General features: G+C 46.4%; 1 protein-coding gene across 1 annotated transcript in view; it reads left to right on the top strand.

The window, feature by feature from the left end:
• Nucleotides 1–2,740: 2,740 nt before the first annotated feature.
• LOC147431835 (plastidal glycolate/glycerate translocator 1, chloroplastic) overlaps nucleotides 2,741–16,036 on the top strand; it is an 85,778-nt gene continuing 72,482 nt past the window's right edge. Inside the window, exon 1 of the mRNA XM_086494306.1 lies at nucleotides 2,741–3,062. Coding sequence (XP_086350432.1) covers nucleotides 2,793–3,062 — 270 coding nt within the window. The 5' untranslated portion in view covers nucleotides 2,741–2,792. The remainder of the gene's footprint in view (nucleotides 3,063–16,036) is intronic.

Here is a 16,036-nt window from a genome sequence, read left to right as displayed (position 1 = left end):
TTTTCATCCCTCTTTGAATTATGGTGTAGAGAAGTGTGCGATGGTCTTCTCCGTTTAGGGGGTGTTGGAGAGCGTTTTGCCCGCCTTCTTCGTGGAGCCATCTCCGCGGAGGTGGCAGGAGACTCACTTCTTTCTCGTTCTTTTGGTGGGGGCTCTTGAGTTCTCCTTTGGGAAGGAGATGCTTCAATAAGTAAATTTTTGAGCCCTTTGTATGGATCCTCTTCTTCTTCCCGAATCGGAGAGAGGCCTCTTTTGGAAGTGTCATAAGGAGGCTTCCTAGGTACTCTCTCTTCTTGGTTGGGAGTTTGGAGAATCCCATGAGCATGAATGTGCTGTTGCACTTCACTTTGGAGGGATGGATTGCCCATGGCTTGTTGAAGCTTAGAAATAAGGTAGTTAACAAGCATAGGGACATCATTAGTAGCCCGCTCATTAGCAAAATCAAAACTATCAACATTAATTTCACTCTCTTTACTATTGTCAACCATTCTAACAACTTTTAGGTGTAACCTTTTTTAGGTGTACTTTGGCACTTCAAGCCCTAGTTGCTACTCCTCTTTACCCCTTTAGAAAAACACTCAAGCTCTTGTACCCATGGCTCGAATATCATTAATTGCAAGGAATAGAAGAGAGGGTATTTCAACACCAAAACAGAATCGGCTCCTGTCAAGTTTTTAATAGCTCAATAGTGGCCATAGGTAAGCCCCGTAGGACTCCACTATTAAGACCATAGCTCTCGACAGTGATGCCCCATTATCTGCATGAAGCAGGCGCACTGCAAGGCTGAAAAATCCCTATTCTACTAACTCAATTGCAATTAATAATACCAACCATTTATAGTTAGCTTGAGGACCTCCCTTCTTGAGCAAGAAAAGAGAAACCTTGTGCTCTGATACCAATGTAACATTTAATGGCCTAGTAACTTGTGTGTAGCAAAAAATAGCATAAACATAGTGATCATTCCATTAGAATAGATTCCCAATGAGCATAGCAAGAGTGCTTGGATGGAGAGAGCAACAAAAAGCATAACACCTAGTTAGATACGCATGAACAATACTTCAAAAGAGAGAGAAATTAAGCCATTGACAACAGTTGAGGACCGGATTTACATGGAGCCAGTCCCCCCTCCAAAAGGCTTTGTATTATAGGTTTCCCCCATCAAGGGAGACATTTTACAATACAATACTTTGTGTTCCTTCATTAACTTGCCGGTGCAATGAAGATGGAAGCTTCAAGCACCATGCACACACTTATAAAACACAACATCAATTCCCTTACAGTCTCAGACCCAATACCTCACACACCTTTGAAGATGGTGAGAGCTAGCGGGGTATGAGAGTAGATTGAGAGGAAGAAGGAGTAGTCTTACGAAAAAGAAGTATATCTCCTCACATAATCACTCATAAAGCTTACCATAGCTTAGTAATTAGCATGGTAGAGGAGATGAGCATGCATTGAAGCTTGGCTCTCGGTTGGATTTGCATCACAAAGCCAAGAGTTGTTGGTGTAGGCCTCCCTTCTCACAAGCTTGGAGTAGATGATGAGCTTTCCATTAAAGCTTGAGAAGGAGAGAGAGAGTCTTCTTGCTTCACACACATGACTTAAACTAAATGTACTCTAGCCTAATTCTCATTGGTCCACCTCTATGGCCATCCAATAGGAATTGAGTGCACCTTGGGGGCAACTGGGCTAGGGAGCTGACATGTGTCCCCTATTCCCTATCTGTAAAGGGCTTGCAAGAGTGTGTGTGTGTGTGTGTTTCTCTCTCATCCCCTACTAAAAGGGCTCGCCCCCTCCTATGTACGGATCTAGGAAGACTTTGTGTACACTTACAAAGCATCCAATTTCCCTAAGGAATGACCGTTGGACACAACCTTTGACTTTTGGAACCTTAGCATTTTGGAAGTCTTAATGGGGTGAACCTTAGGTCTTTGAAGCCCATTGCTTACACATTGCTCTTCTCTGCAGCAGCAGATGGTCCCCCTTAGGATCCCTATTTTCCCTCCTTTGGATCCCTAGTGTGACCAATCTGCTAGCCTTACCAATAATCGGCTGTAGAGCTACTTAAAGCTCATTCCATGAATGAATAAACACAACTCTATTTTTGCACTACATGCTTGTTTATGGTGAGCTTGTGCTAAGCTAATACTCAAGATTGTGTTTATGAGTCCAAGCTAATTCTATCTTGGAACCTAATTCACTTGAGTGCTTACACGCACTCTCACACACTTGCACTATGTTTCTCTTTCATCCACCCTAGCTAGCACACTCCCATTCCTAACAACGTTGCCCTGAGAGTTGAAATCTTGCCAAACACAATTCAAATGAAGATAATATAGCTGGCCAACCTAGCGCAATCGCGTCGTTGCTCTATGGAGCCACACCCTTAAGATAAAAGTGAATTTTACTTCTGTCCCTATCCTTCCTTGCTCGATCGACCGCCTGTCGTGCCTACTATTTGTTCTTCATCTTTGTGTGCGTACGTAGTGTGTCTTAGCATCCCCCCCCCCCCCCCCCCCCCCTTTTCTTGGTATCTTCGTAGATTCTACCTAAACAATGCATTTCTTTGAATAGTACACACATATGTATGTATATGTGGTTGACAATCTATACCATCCAATATGTATGTATATGTGGTTGACAATCTATACTATCTTGGTCCAGCTTTATACGTTGTCCGAGTGTGTAAAGGTCCTCACAAAATTTGGCACAATTAGGACTGACTTTTAACATACATGCATATCGCTTCTCAACCATAAACGAAAGTTGGCGACCAGAAGATAGAATATGCTATGGCTCAGCTGCGTCTTCATCACCAAGCACCGCTCTTGTTAAGTGGTGTGTTCAGCAGCAGACAGCTTCCTTTCAGCGACTCTCGCTCTCCTCGGCCGCAGCCACCTCTTTCTTTGAAACGAGCATGCGGAGCTCAGCACCCACCACGCTTCACTCCTCCCTCTCTTCCTGCTGCCGCCTCCCCTACTTTGCGACGTATCGGGAAGTGGAGAGTCTTCGCCTCCAGTGCTGATGTAGATGGTGTATCAGCAAACACAATCCAACAGAATGTACGTGGGATTGCCTGCTTGTCAGAGAGAGAGAGAGAGAGAGAGAGAGAGAGAGAGAGAGAGAGAGAGAGAGAGACACTACTATTGTTCTTCAGAGGAGGCCCAAACAGCCTATAAGACAAAACAGGTACATCCATGTCTAGTCACATTCTAGGTCGGAAGTGCCATAAGACAAACATGCAGAATATGGGCTAAACATGATTGAAAGCGTATGACCTCCATACCTAGTCTACCAACCTCATGCACCGATGGGAGATCCCACTGTCATGCTCAAAGACCAAAGGAATTTGATCCCTGGGAATGCCAAATCCATAGAAGTTTGATCATGGGAATCTGGCCATAGCCATGACAGCTGTCTCAATTCCCAATATTATTGGCAAAGAATCTGTGGGAATGGACAATAGCTTATGCCTTTGCTTCTGTCGAAGATTCTTTTTTGCAAGCAGACATTTTCTCTGGTAAGGACGGTTGTCACCGTTATGATTGCATTGTCTTTGTGGCTTCAAGGCTACATGGTCTGGATTTTTCTTCAAAGTACTTGGCCCTACCTACTGTCCAACCTTTGTTTTCCTTTGGCAAACCCTGTGATCGAGAGTGGTAACTAGGAGACCAAACATAATATGATTCTCCTAGCCTCTGCATTTCTCGGGTGATGTTAGCATCCAGAAAGATGAATGGATGGAGAAGTTGGCAGTGCAAAAAGTGGCCAATAAAGCGTACACTCCTAGAGACGCGCTCTCTATATCCCTTTGCCGCTGTTGCCCTTGCTTGTCTCCTTGCTTCAGCCTTGGCGCTTCAAGATTTGCAGCTATCTGTGGCTAGCCGGCAGCTTATTGCCCTCTCCCTGTGGCCCCATTGCTTGGGAGTTTGTGTCCCTTTGCTGCCCATCAGTTGTCGCGCCTTGTCTTTTTCAGCCCTGAATTATTGTTGGATTTGCTGCATTTTTGCACCTCAGAATTTCGTTCTGGCTGCCATCATTCAGCCCTTAAGTCCTCTCACAACAGGTGTGCAAATCAGGCCCACTCGTGGTGGCAAGTTGGAATCCACATCGAGTTGAATCTCATTGGCACATCAAATCAGCTTCGGAGGTGCTTCATTTGAGGACTTCCTGTTGCCACATCATCCATCAGTCGAGTACAATTTCCATTGAGGTTTTCCATGTATGTACATTCTATTTTGCAATCTAAGAGACTTTAATTGGGCCTAGCCACTTATTTAAGTGCCGAAAGGCCCAACCATCTCGTGGCTACCTAGCTTTGACTCTTGCGGGTGAAACTCTCGGCCATTGGCCGTTTCACACTACCCATGTGAAACGAACGTAGGGAGTGGATCTCCCGGCTACACAGACCACATATAGACATGCGTTGGACGAACCACCCGACCATAGTCACCATCCGGCAGCTCCCCATGCTGAGGCCAGCGTCCGAGGACGTAGGCGTGCACCTGTAAGACCGGGCGTCCCATACCACCCGGCCTCACCTCCTCGAGGTGACCTCGCGGACTCCTAGTCTCGTGGGCTAACCACTGGCACCCTACCAGTGGGGGTCGATAACTACAAATGAGGCCTTGGCCTCCCTTTTACAATAATGGCCGGCCACACTGGCCGGATTCACACTATGTTCTCCCGGACACTAGACGCCCATCCCGACGGCGTATGGGCTAGATTCCCTCTCCTAAGAGCGGGACATAACATACTTCCCCCCTTAAGAACCATTGATGTCCTCATCAATGAAGTGGGGATACTAAGCTTTCAGAGCTCTAACTGGATCCCAAGTAGCAAACCTTTCAGATTGATCCTTCCATTTAATTAAGTACTCGTCATAAGCCTTTTGGCGAGTGCGAATGACGGGTACGATGATCTAAGACTGCCTCTGGTTCTTGAGGAATATACTCAGTTTGCATATCTTGCCATACATTTTCCTCGATAGGCACAACAACGTTGGCGTCGCCCAATTTTACTTTAAGGCGGCTGACATGAAACACTGGATGTACACTAACATCCGAAGGAAGAGCTGGTTTGTAGGCAACTTGGCCAATTTTCTTTGTGATCAAGATCGGACCACAATATCTAGCTGAAAGCTTATAATGCTTTCCTGTTCGCATAGTCTTGGAATCCTTGGGTATCTTCAGATAGATCCATTGTCCCACATCAAGAGTCCTTGGAGATCTCTTTTGGTTAGCATAAGTAGTGACTCGATCACGAGCCGTTCTTATACTATCTTTAGCCAATTCGAGCATTTCTTGCATGTTATACAGGAAATCACGATCTTGGCGTTCCTTGACTTTCTCTAAGACAATAGCAATTGGGGATTTAGGCTCAAATCCATACATCAGCATGACTGGGCTAAATCCAGTAGCAAAATGCTTGCTACTATTATAGGCAAACTCTAACTGTGGAAGGTACGTTTCCCAATCAGTCTGCCTGTGAGAGACATAGGCTCTCAACATGTCCTCCAATGTTTGATTCATCCTCTCAGTTTGTCCGTCGGACTCAGGATGGTCAGAAGACGACATACTCAACTTCGTCTGAAGATAAGCAAACACATCTTGCCAAAATCGGCCAGTGAACTTAGTATGTGGATCATTGACGATATCCTCAGGTAGACCATACAGCTTATAAAGTTGATCGACAAATAAAACCACCGACTCATGGCTTTTTACTTTCGACTTCGTTGGTATAAATTTTGCCATCTTTGTGAGTCTATTGACCACAACCCAAATGGCGTCATTGCCTTGACTAGTATTCGGCAAACCAATGATGAAGTCCATGGAAATACTCTGCCACTTGGCATCTGGGATTTCTAGGGGATGTTGCAGGCGAGCTTTCCTAAGCCGCTTTGCCTTATTGACCTGACACTGAGCGCATCTCTTCACATAGCTCTCTATGTAAGAGCGCATTCTTGGCCAATAGAAATATCGCTTGTCCAAAGCCAAAGTTCTTTGGATGCCTGGGTGCCCGGTGCTAGGAACATCGTGGCGTTCGCACAAGATCCTTTGTTGAACCTCATCGATTTCCGGCACGCAAACTTTTCCATTTCTGAACAATAGTCCACCTTTAATGGAATGTTGTCGCTGTCTTGTCTCTCTAGCACGACTCACTTGGGTCTCTGGATCACCCAAGCTTGTAGGCGAGTCATGCCCCGCTTCGACCTCGTTCCATATCTTGCCAAAATGGCCATCGGAACAACATAGCCCTCAGAGAGAGAGATAGAAATCCGTCGAGATTTCAGCCATAGACAAGGCATTAACCTCAGGAATCTTGCTTAGTGCATCGGCAACTCGATTGCTGGATCCTTTTCTATAACGGATCTCAAAGTCAAACTCTTACATAAGCTCAATCCATCTAGTTTTCGGGCCTTTGAGATCACCTTGATCACAAACATAGCGCAAGGAGTGATGATCTGTCCATGCAACAAACGTAGAGCCATACAAGTAGTGCCGCCATTTTCTCAAGGCGTGGGCTATGACGTAAAGCTCCTTCTCATACGTTGGATAACGTATCTCAGCATCAGAAAGTTTCTTGCTTTCATACGCAACAGGACGTCCATCCGGGTATAATGCCGCACCGATGGCATAATCACTAGCATCCGTTTTAGTCACAAATGGTTTGCTAGGATCCACAATGTGCAATATTGGCGCAGTAGTCACCAAGTGCTTTAGTGTCTGAAAGCTCTCGTTGAGACGCTCATTCCAGACAACAAGGGGGTGAGCTTTATGGTGAGGACCCGAAGTCTTCGGCCCTTTCATCTCTCCTTTTAAAAGTTGCGTAAGCAGAGCAGCAACTCTAGAGTAATCCTTGATAAATTTGCGAAAGAATCCTGCAAAGCCTAAAAAGGACTTTACTTGGCGCACATTCTTCAGAATGGGCCAATTTCGCACTTTATCCAACTTTTCAGGGTCGACGCGAAGTCCATCGCGAGTAATGATGTGACCCAAGTAGAGAAGCTCTTTCTTGAAGAATTCACACTTGGAAGCCTTAGGATAAAGCTTCTCAGTTCTCAGTACTTCAAGAACAATGCGTATATGCGCTAAGTGCTCATACAAACTTTGACTGTAGATCAAGATATCATTGAGAAATACAACAACTAAGTTGCCTAAAAATGGTCTCAGCAGATCATTCATCATCTGTTGAAACGTAGCTGGAGCATTGATCAAACAAAAAGGCAAGACCAAAAACTCATAGTGACCATAACGCGTATGGAAACCTGTCTTAGGAATATCTTCCAGTTTGATCCATATATGATGATAGCCTGATCGCATGTCTATCTTTGTAAAATACAATGCTCCATGGAGCCGGTCTATCAGATCGTCCATGCGTAGGAGCGAATAGTTGTTCTTAACAGTGAGTTTATTCAACCCTTTGTAATCCACGAGGAAGCGCATAGTGTTATCCTTCTTTTGAGAAAGTAACACTGGCGCTCTGCACGTGGATCTACTTGGCCGAACAAAACCCTTATCGAGATAATCTTTCAGCTGCCGTTGAATCTTGTCCTCCTCGGTTTTACTAAACCGATAGGGTTGCTTTGAGAAGGGCTGACTACCAGCCATCAACTCAATGCCATGATCTACTCCTCTCGAAGGCGGCAGGCCAAGAGGTAGATCAGCGGGAAAAACATCCTTGAAATCAGTCATGATTTCTCGGATAAGGTCGGATTCGTCAAAATTTGTCACAAGACGGGCACCACGTGCCAATAGAAAAGAACAGATTGAACATACTTTTAGCACTTCAATAACAACTGAACTGAGAGAGACGACACGTGACACGGAGTGGCGGAATTCCACCCCAGAGAGTATTGGTCCCAAACCTTGGCGCCCCTTTCGGTATTTCTTTATATTGCATCAACACGGTACAAGCCGGTACTCCAGACTCTGCACCTTCGCCAGGAAGCATGCCAGAGAATGAGTCCTAACCTCATATTTAAAGGCCCTTGGCCTAAAAAGAAATTACAGTGAAAAGCCTTCAAACTCAAAAGCATCTGGTCCAAAAGCAAAGCCAAAAAGCTGCCATCACAATTTACGAAAATCCGTATTGTCCTGCCGCGTCAGCACCGCCGGCGTGAAAAGCGGAAATCCGTATAGTTCTGCCACATCATCAGCCAGCGTGATTTTCAAAAATTTGCCACGTCATGAGCAGCTACGCAATTTTCAGAAATCTGTTGTTGCTTTTGCTTCTGCTTCCGCTTCTGCTTCTTCTAGGGTTTAGGCCCCTCGGCCGGTAGCTATGTTCTTTAGTAGGTCAACACGTCAGCACTTTGCTACATCTCCCCTTCTTGAAAGAGAGTAATTGTCTGTGATTACAGCATATCCTCAAAACAACTCAAGTTAGCTCCAATTTTTTTTTTCCGAGGGTCATTCCGAGGACAATCAGTTTGCTCTTTTTGTTAAGAAGTTAGCTTCTCCTTTCGGCTCTTTTGATCAAGGAGGCTTCTCTATCATGTCGTGCCACCAGGTGAGCGCCTTACTGTGCAGATAGAGAAGAATTGTCTGAATCCTCCGTTCATATGCTCCCCATGGATGTCAAAATACGTGGTCCATTGATGCATCCAGTTATTTACAGCCAATTCCGTACATTCTTTCTCCTCTTTTGAGAAATTTGTAGTTTTGTACGGAATCGTGGTAGTTGGACCACCTTGTGAACGCCCAAAAGCAGCAAGTTGCGTCCGCAGTTGCTAGAGATGGGTTTCGCCAATACGTGCAGTCGTCGATTGAGCCATATTTTCCAGAGCAGTAAGTCGGGAACTAAGCCCTTGCAAAACCCCCTCGAGAGAGGCCAAGCGAATGTTCGTCTGAACATTCGCGTTTTCCAGAGCGATAACACGCTGATCAAAACTCTGGAAAGTACTTGTAATCCATGTATAGAGAGCATGCGTGAACGGACTTTGAACATTACCTGGCGCGTTGTCACACTGCACATCCGAGCTAGAGGAATCCATGACAAAGCGCGTGAAAAATTGGAAGTTTCACGTGAAACTGGGCCTTTTCTGCACTTTTCGGTCGCGAAAGCTCCGAAGAGCGCCGGGCGCCGGCGTACGCATCCGAAGGCAAGCAGGTGATGGTGGGAGCGCGAGAGTGCAAGCAGGTGAGAGAGAGAAGGCTCGGGAGAGAAGCAGAGAGCTTAAGAGTGGATTCTCTGCAAACTTTTGAAAATCAAACTGCCCGTGCCCACACTTAAAAGTCACTTTGGCATGTTTTAATAAAAGGGCACTTAATAAATTAAGTGCTAGCGTAAAACTCCAGCACAGGTCTTAAAAAAAATCGAGCGCTGCTCTGCTGTATGGTTGGCGCATGGAGAGAAAGGGGGAAAGCGTGCGTGCTCGTGCCCAGCACGCAAAGGTGTACCAATTTGGAGCCAGCGTGGAGGAGCAGCGCGTCCTCTCACCCGCTCTCCCCTATACCTCCCCTGCAGGCTCAAACTGCGCAAGCAAAGAGAGGTAAATCTGTGTGTGTGTGTGTGTGTGTGTGTGTGTGTAAGGTGCTGCGGAAGTGAATGTTGAACTTTGCTGAAGATGAGTGCTCCGAACTGTGCTCAAGGCTCCTTTTACTTAGGGAAGGGAGAGCCTTCCGTTCCTTTATGAGAGAGTGCAAGTGATCACAAACAAAGTGACACTGTGAATGAAGGTGCTGAGAATGAGAGATAGAGAGAGAAGAATTCGACACCAAAAAATTGTCAAACCCTCCTCCAAGGGCCCCTCTCTTGATGGCGAGAGAGGTCTATGCTATTGACTGCACAATCTGATACAAGGGGCTGATGCAATGAGTCTAAATGTTGCTATGCCGAGGTCGACGGTGCGGACGACGATGACGAAGCTAAGGCTGAAAACTGAATGCTTTGAAATGCTTTGCTACTGTCTTACTGCTGAAGAAAAATGCTATTATGCTGCCCTCTAAAAACGCTGAATAGCAGTCCATGAAGAACGCTGAGATAGGTTGCTAAATCTGCTGCAAGCCTGGCTGACAAACGCTGCTTTGATGCTATCCAAAATGCTGGTCTTCACTGGCTGAAAATGCTGCTTCTGCTGCCCTTAAAAACGCTGGATTGGCTGATTCTGCAAGTGCTGTGATGAGGGCTGAAAACGCTGACCTGCAGGGGCTGAAATCGCTACAAGGCAGGGCTGGAAAACGCTGGTACTACAGGGCCTCCAAAAACGCTGATCTGAGGGCTGAAAACGCTGGCTTCACCTTGAGGGGGGAAAACGCTAGAGTTCTTGGGGATCTTGCTTGAGAGAGAGAGGGAGAAGCCTGCTGCAACTGGTGCGTGTGTTCTCCATGCTCTTCTGCCAAAAATGCTAGCACTAGGGTTTGCCTATATATTAACTTAAGTTTCCCAACAAAAGTCACTTAAAATAATAAGTGAAAAATGTCAAAAATAGGGAAAATAGGTTTTGTGCATTAGGAAAAGCTCCTGATGGATTCTGATGGTAATGCTGATGATCATGTTGTGTGCAACCGAAGGATATGCATCTAGTCTAAGTGTCTGGACATGCACGGTCTGCAAACAAATTCACAAAAGTGCCAGATCACTTCCTATTCTAGACTGACTTGACTGAACTGAACCTTGGTCATGCTGTAGCTTGTCCACTTACACATAGGGTTAGATGTGTCACGTGACACTCTCTCTCTCACAGAGTTTACAGAGATTGACCAACGCTCTCTCTTTTTTTTCCTCTGTAAAGTGGTTTTAATAAAAAACCAGTAGAAGCATTAACAGAGTACTCAAATGAATAATTTGCCAATTAAAATCGGCAAATAAATAAGTGAGCCAGATTTTTATCACGAAATCAGTAAAACTTAGCAATATATCACCTGCATACAAGCGCATGAGAAGGCATGAGAAGAAAATAACCAATTGAGTAATTATTTCATCAAAAATTACATGAAACAATGATTATCCGACTCGAACCAGTCTATAGGTGTGCACGCAGTCCATCGTGCAGCCAATCCGGCTCTGATACCATGAAACGAACGCAGGGAGTGGATCTCTCGGCTACACAGACCGCCTACAGACACGTGTCGGACGAACCACTAGACCATAGCCACCATCCGGCAGCTCCTCCGTGCTGGGCCAGTGTCCGAGGACGTAGGCGTGCACCTGTAAGACCGGGCGTCCCATACCACCCGGCCTCACCTCCTCGAGGTGACCTCGCGCACTCCTAGCCTCGTGGGCTAACCACTGGCACTCTACCAGTGGGGGTCGATAACTGCAAATGAGGCCTTGGCCTCCCTTTTATAATAATGGCCGGCCACACTGGCCGGATTCACACTACGTCCTCCCGGACACTGGACACCCATCCTGACGGCGTCTGGGCCAGATCCCTTCCCCTAAGAGCGGGACATAACACCATGCAATGTCCGGATATTTGTGATTTCAAAAAGAGGGTCCCATAAATTAAATAAAAATCAAGGGAAGGAAACCAACAAGTAAAATTAGTGTTGGTCACAGTTTCATTACACTAACCCTATTTTAATAATAGGCACTCTGCAAGAATCTGTAACTTGGTGAGGACTTCATCTTCTTCTGCTTCTACAAGGGTTTAGGCCTCGCGACCGGGATCTGCATGTTGGCTAGGGTTAGGGCTAGGGAGTCCTAACCCTCTGGGTCTTTTGTGGCTTGACAGGTTAGCAATTTGTGACATCCCTTGTTTACCTTAGAGCGTACTTTTGAGTATACTTCTCTTTGAGAGGGGGCTTCCAGGTTATTATCTTCGGTTGATTGGAACAAACTTGGACACCCCAAGTCTGGAATTTGTCGCGACATGAGAGAGAGATTTACTGAAAACACTTCACAAGATTTAATAACAGTTCAATTGAGTCTACACGGCCCGGCGTAGTTACGTGTCCAGAGAGATTGGCCCCAAAGATTGGCGCCCCTTTCGGTATTTTTTATTATTATTAACAATTGAGCAAGTACAATTGCCCTGGCTCTCCTCTGCTCATCGGCTTGTCAGCTTTGAATGAGCCAGAGGGAGAGCCTAGGGTCTTACTTAAAAGCCCTTGGCCTTGGAAAAGCAGTTTACATGAAAAGCTTGAGTTCCAAAAGCATCTAGTGCCAAAAGCTGCCACGCAAAGCGATCAGCACAATTCGCGGAATTTCGTACGCCTGCCACTTCAACAACGCATATCGCGGATGTCCGTACAGCGAGCCACTGTAGCAGCACTTACGCAAAATCTTTAGTGCCTTTGTGTCCCTTTGACCCCTCGACAGTTGCCCTTAAGTTGGAACAACTTATTAGTTGAAAAGTCTTTAATTTTAATGTCCCGGGTCATGCCACGTCATCAGTTTGTGACATACATACCCTCCTCTTGAAATAGTTGTAATCGAGGAAGTTGTAATCGTCCTCGATTACGCCTACAAAACAGACAGGCCATAAACCAGTTCATAGACACGGACTCTAAGTACCGACGCACTAGACAAGACACATCTAACACTTGTACAAAGACGACAGTCACATTAACTTCGGATAATATGAGCACATGCCCAGATAAGCTTTGAACCTCATGAACATTCTTCAAATCAGGCCAGTAGTCTCAATTTTGGCCGGGTCCATCTTTATCTCTTCTGCTGAGACAATGTGTCCCAAGAAATGTATCTCAGGCAAGAAAAACTTGTTTTTTTTTGCTTTAAACCAACGTTTTTTTTCACCAGAAAAAGATCCTTCATTAGTTAACAAACCTGCCCAATGGGCTACAAACTGCTCTGTTAACAGAGGGCTACATGAGCAAATGGGGAGACTCTCCCAACGAAGAAAACAAGGTATATACAATGGCTAAATCAGGAGACAGGTGGGGGGAAGAGCCACACTGGTGGTCGGTGCTGCCATCGAGGCACGTCCTGAACCATGGTGAAGAATGGTCATGGCTGCCGCAATCTCAGAAAGTCCTCCCGGTGCTCACGCATGTGGTTAGAGCTACCTTGGAGCTGCTCGAACTGGCCCCTGAGTGTGTGGACCAGCTCTACTTCGCCGGAGGGACAAGGCACGCCTCAAAAATGCGAAAGCAACGGGCTCGAGAAATGAACCGAAGTGTTAGTCCGCAAATAAGTGCCCAACACCTCTCTCTCTCTCTCTCTCTCTCTCTCTCTCTCTCTCTCTCTCTCCCCCCCCTGCTCCACTCGTGAGCGATGATCTCTGTTACTGGCTGTAGAGTAGGTATGCCATCCTGTATCACAATCATCCTGTTGACTGAAGCTATCTCAAAGTGTAGTGCTGGGTCCGAAAGGGTGGACCAGGCAACAGCATCATAGTTACATGGGACGGCGGGTCGGGGTCGGGAACGGGGACAGGGACCGGACAACAAAAGTCAAGAAACGGGGACGAGGTCGGAACGACAAAAGAAAAACAAAGTTTTTTTTGACATTTTTTGACGTACACACATGCCACACACATAGAGCATCACTTTGACCACAAATTTACACTAAATAGACCAAAGAGCATGAGTCATATAGGCGTAAATGTGCTAATAAAACATCGATGGATACAAATTGAAAAGTGCATGCCACAAGGGCTCAAAAAGGACAAGCCTCAAGGATAACAAAAAGTACACAAAGGGCTAGGTAGACTCTCGAGGAGTAGACTCTAGACTCTAGAGTGATCAATGATCATCAAACTCCAGAAGTGCTCGCCTGCTGAATCTCCATATAATCGTCGTAGTCGAGGTCATCAGGGACATATGAGGCCTCGCGAGGCTCGCATTGAGGCTCGAAGTCCTCTTCTAGCTCCTCCAAAAGTGTCTCGGCCATAGATGGATTCTCTTGTGCCATCTCCCACTCAGTGAAGGGATCTGCCTTGTGTGTGACGCTCTTGGCAAGCATGCGCAAGTTAGCGCTCACAAACACCAAATCAGTGGCCCTCTGGACCCCAAGGCGATTCCTCTTCTTAGAGGCAATGTGGCTGCACACACTCCATAGTTGCTCCAAGCAACTAGTGGTACATGCTTGGCTAAGGACTCAAACAACCAAGCGCTACAAATGTAGGCCATCTCCTCTATAGTCCTCCCACCACAAAACCGAGCCAATCTTGTTGCGATCAACCTTTGGATCTACACATCCATACGAGCCCTTCTTTTGCCTGTAGTTGAGTAGCTCATCTCTAATCTTGCGCCTAGTGTTACTGCTAGGCTCAAGGCGCTCCAATTCAAGCCGCTATCCTTTGCTCACCTCCTTGTCGGTCTCTTGACGCCTTCCCTGAAACTCGGGGTCAAGCTCATAAGGTGCTGCATGAAGTGGAGAGTAGTATCCATTCCACCTCGACTCACACAAGCCACGAATCTCTGCATACTGAATAGGGTTAGGCACAAGCTTCTCAAGTGTCTCTATCATCCGATCCATGGCTTCGTAGACTTTGCCGATGCATGGCTGCAAGCTTTCCACAACTCGAAGTAGGTGGGGCTTGACCATAGTGTCAAGAGTCTTCACCTCCTCCCACCATGTGGCGGCGTCGGCCCATTCTCGGCATTTCAATCTGGTTGTTGATGTAGACTCCGACATGGCTTGGAACTCACCACTGAGAAAGAGGCCCCTTAAGGCTCCACCAGATGTAGACAAGCGGCCTAGCATAAGCCAATTGAATGCAAATCTTGTCTCTGAATATTTGAGCAAGGACAAGAGACCAACACCCTTTAGGCCCCGAAGACTGGCGTCCCTTTCAGTATTTCTTTATTCAATTTAAAGTAGACGATCCGAGCACTCAGTACAAGCTTCCACAAAGCTGTTCAAACCTGGCAGGGGCTGAAAATGCAGGTTTCCGACTTGATTTCGGTAGCATAACGGCGCAAAAACCCTTGTAGGTCAAAAATACCTGTCTAGGACTGATTCCCTTGCTATCTGGAAGCTTTCTAGTGAGCTGTCACAGAAATTCAGCGAGCTGTAATTCTCTGTTTTTCACTGTCGGGTGCCCAAAATCCTGTACACGTATCCCAAGGCTTTCACGGGGCTCCCCTGGTGTTTCCTTGTAGTTTAGGAGCGAAACATACAGAAAAACATAGCAGGCTGTAATTCTCTGTTTTGGATCGTTTTTCACGGAGCAAACCCGCCTGCTCGTGTCCCTAGGGCTCCCGCACGCAATGGGTGAAACCGGCCCGTAGGGCGGTAGGCGTTGGCTTTCACCCGATATTCTTTACTTTAGACACCCACACAGAGCACTTCGCAAAGAGAACCTGCGACGGGAATTAACACTTGAACACACACATGGCTCGGAAGCTAGAATGCTCCGAGCAGACACCGACAACGTGTAGGCCCCAAAATTGGCGCCCCTTTCGGTATTTCTTTATTCTTTAGGAGGGTAAATTACAAGGTAAGGTCCTCGGAATCCTTCACGTGTATCCACCTAGATACCATTTGATTTGGCCAAATTTCGGCAGCATAACAGCCCCAAAACTTGCGCGAAACCAATTCCCCTGCTAGAACTCACGTGCACTGGCGTATACCCTCTGATTCCTGCCCAAAAACAGTAAATTCAGCACATTGTATTCACTGGTTTTTGCCCTGTTTTCAGCCCCAAACAGTCCCCTAATTGTCCTCTGCCAGTGGGGCACGATTCCCAAGTGTCCTGGCGTCCGTATGGCTGAAAAACAATCAAATTACAGCGCATACACAGCGCTGATTTTGCACCTGTATGGTGAGGTTATGACCCTCACCAGTGCTTGCTTTGGAGTAGCAGCTAGCTAGCCCTGTTCCTGCTCAAGGAGGCTCTTGCCTCAGCACAAAAGCATGAACCCACACAGCTGTACATCAGTCAAATGAGGAGCCCTCTTGTGGGGCATCACATAACTGCACGTAGGGGAGAGAGAGAGCAGTGTGTAGTGTGCAGGGCATCACTCCTAGCACCACATTGTACATGAGAGGGAAAGGAAGCACTCCATAGCTCTTAACCTGTGAGTGACAGATTGCATAATGAGGCCTTCCCAGCTTAAAGATTCAGCGCCCATTTTTCTGGAAGAGGCAAGTGCATGAAAATGTGACACTTGGCGCATTTACAAGC

Source organism: Adiantum capillus-veneris, chromosome 21 (genome assembly GCF_014529385.1).
Source record: "Adiantum capillus-veneris isolate H3 chromosome 21, ASM1452938v2, whole genome shotgun sequence".
Classification (NCBI taxonomy): domain Eukaryota; kingdom Viridiplantae; phylum Streptophyta; class Polypodiopsida; order Polypodiales; family Pteridaceae; genus Adiantum; species Adiantum capillus-veneris.
The sequence above is the reverse complement of the archived record's forward strand: the minus strand, read 5'-3'. Positions and strand labels throughout refer to the sequence as shown.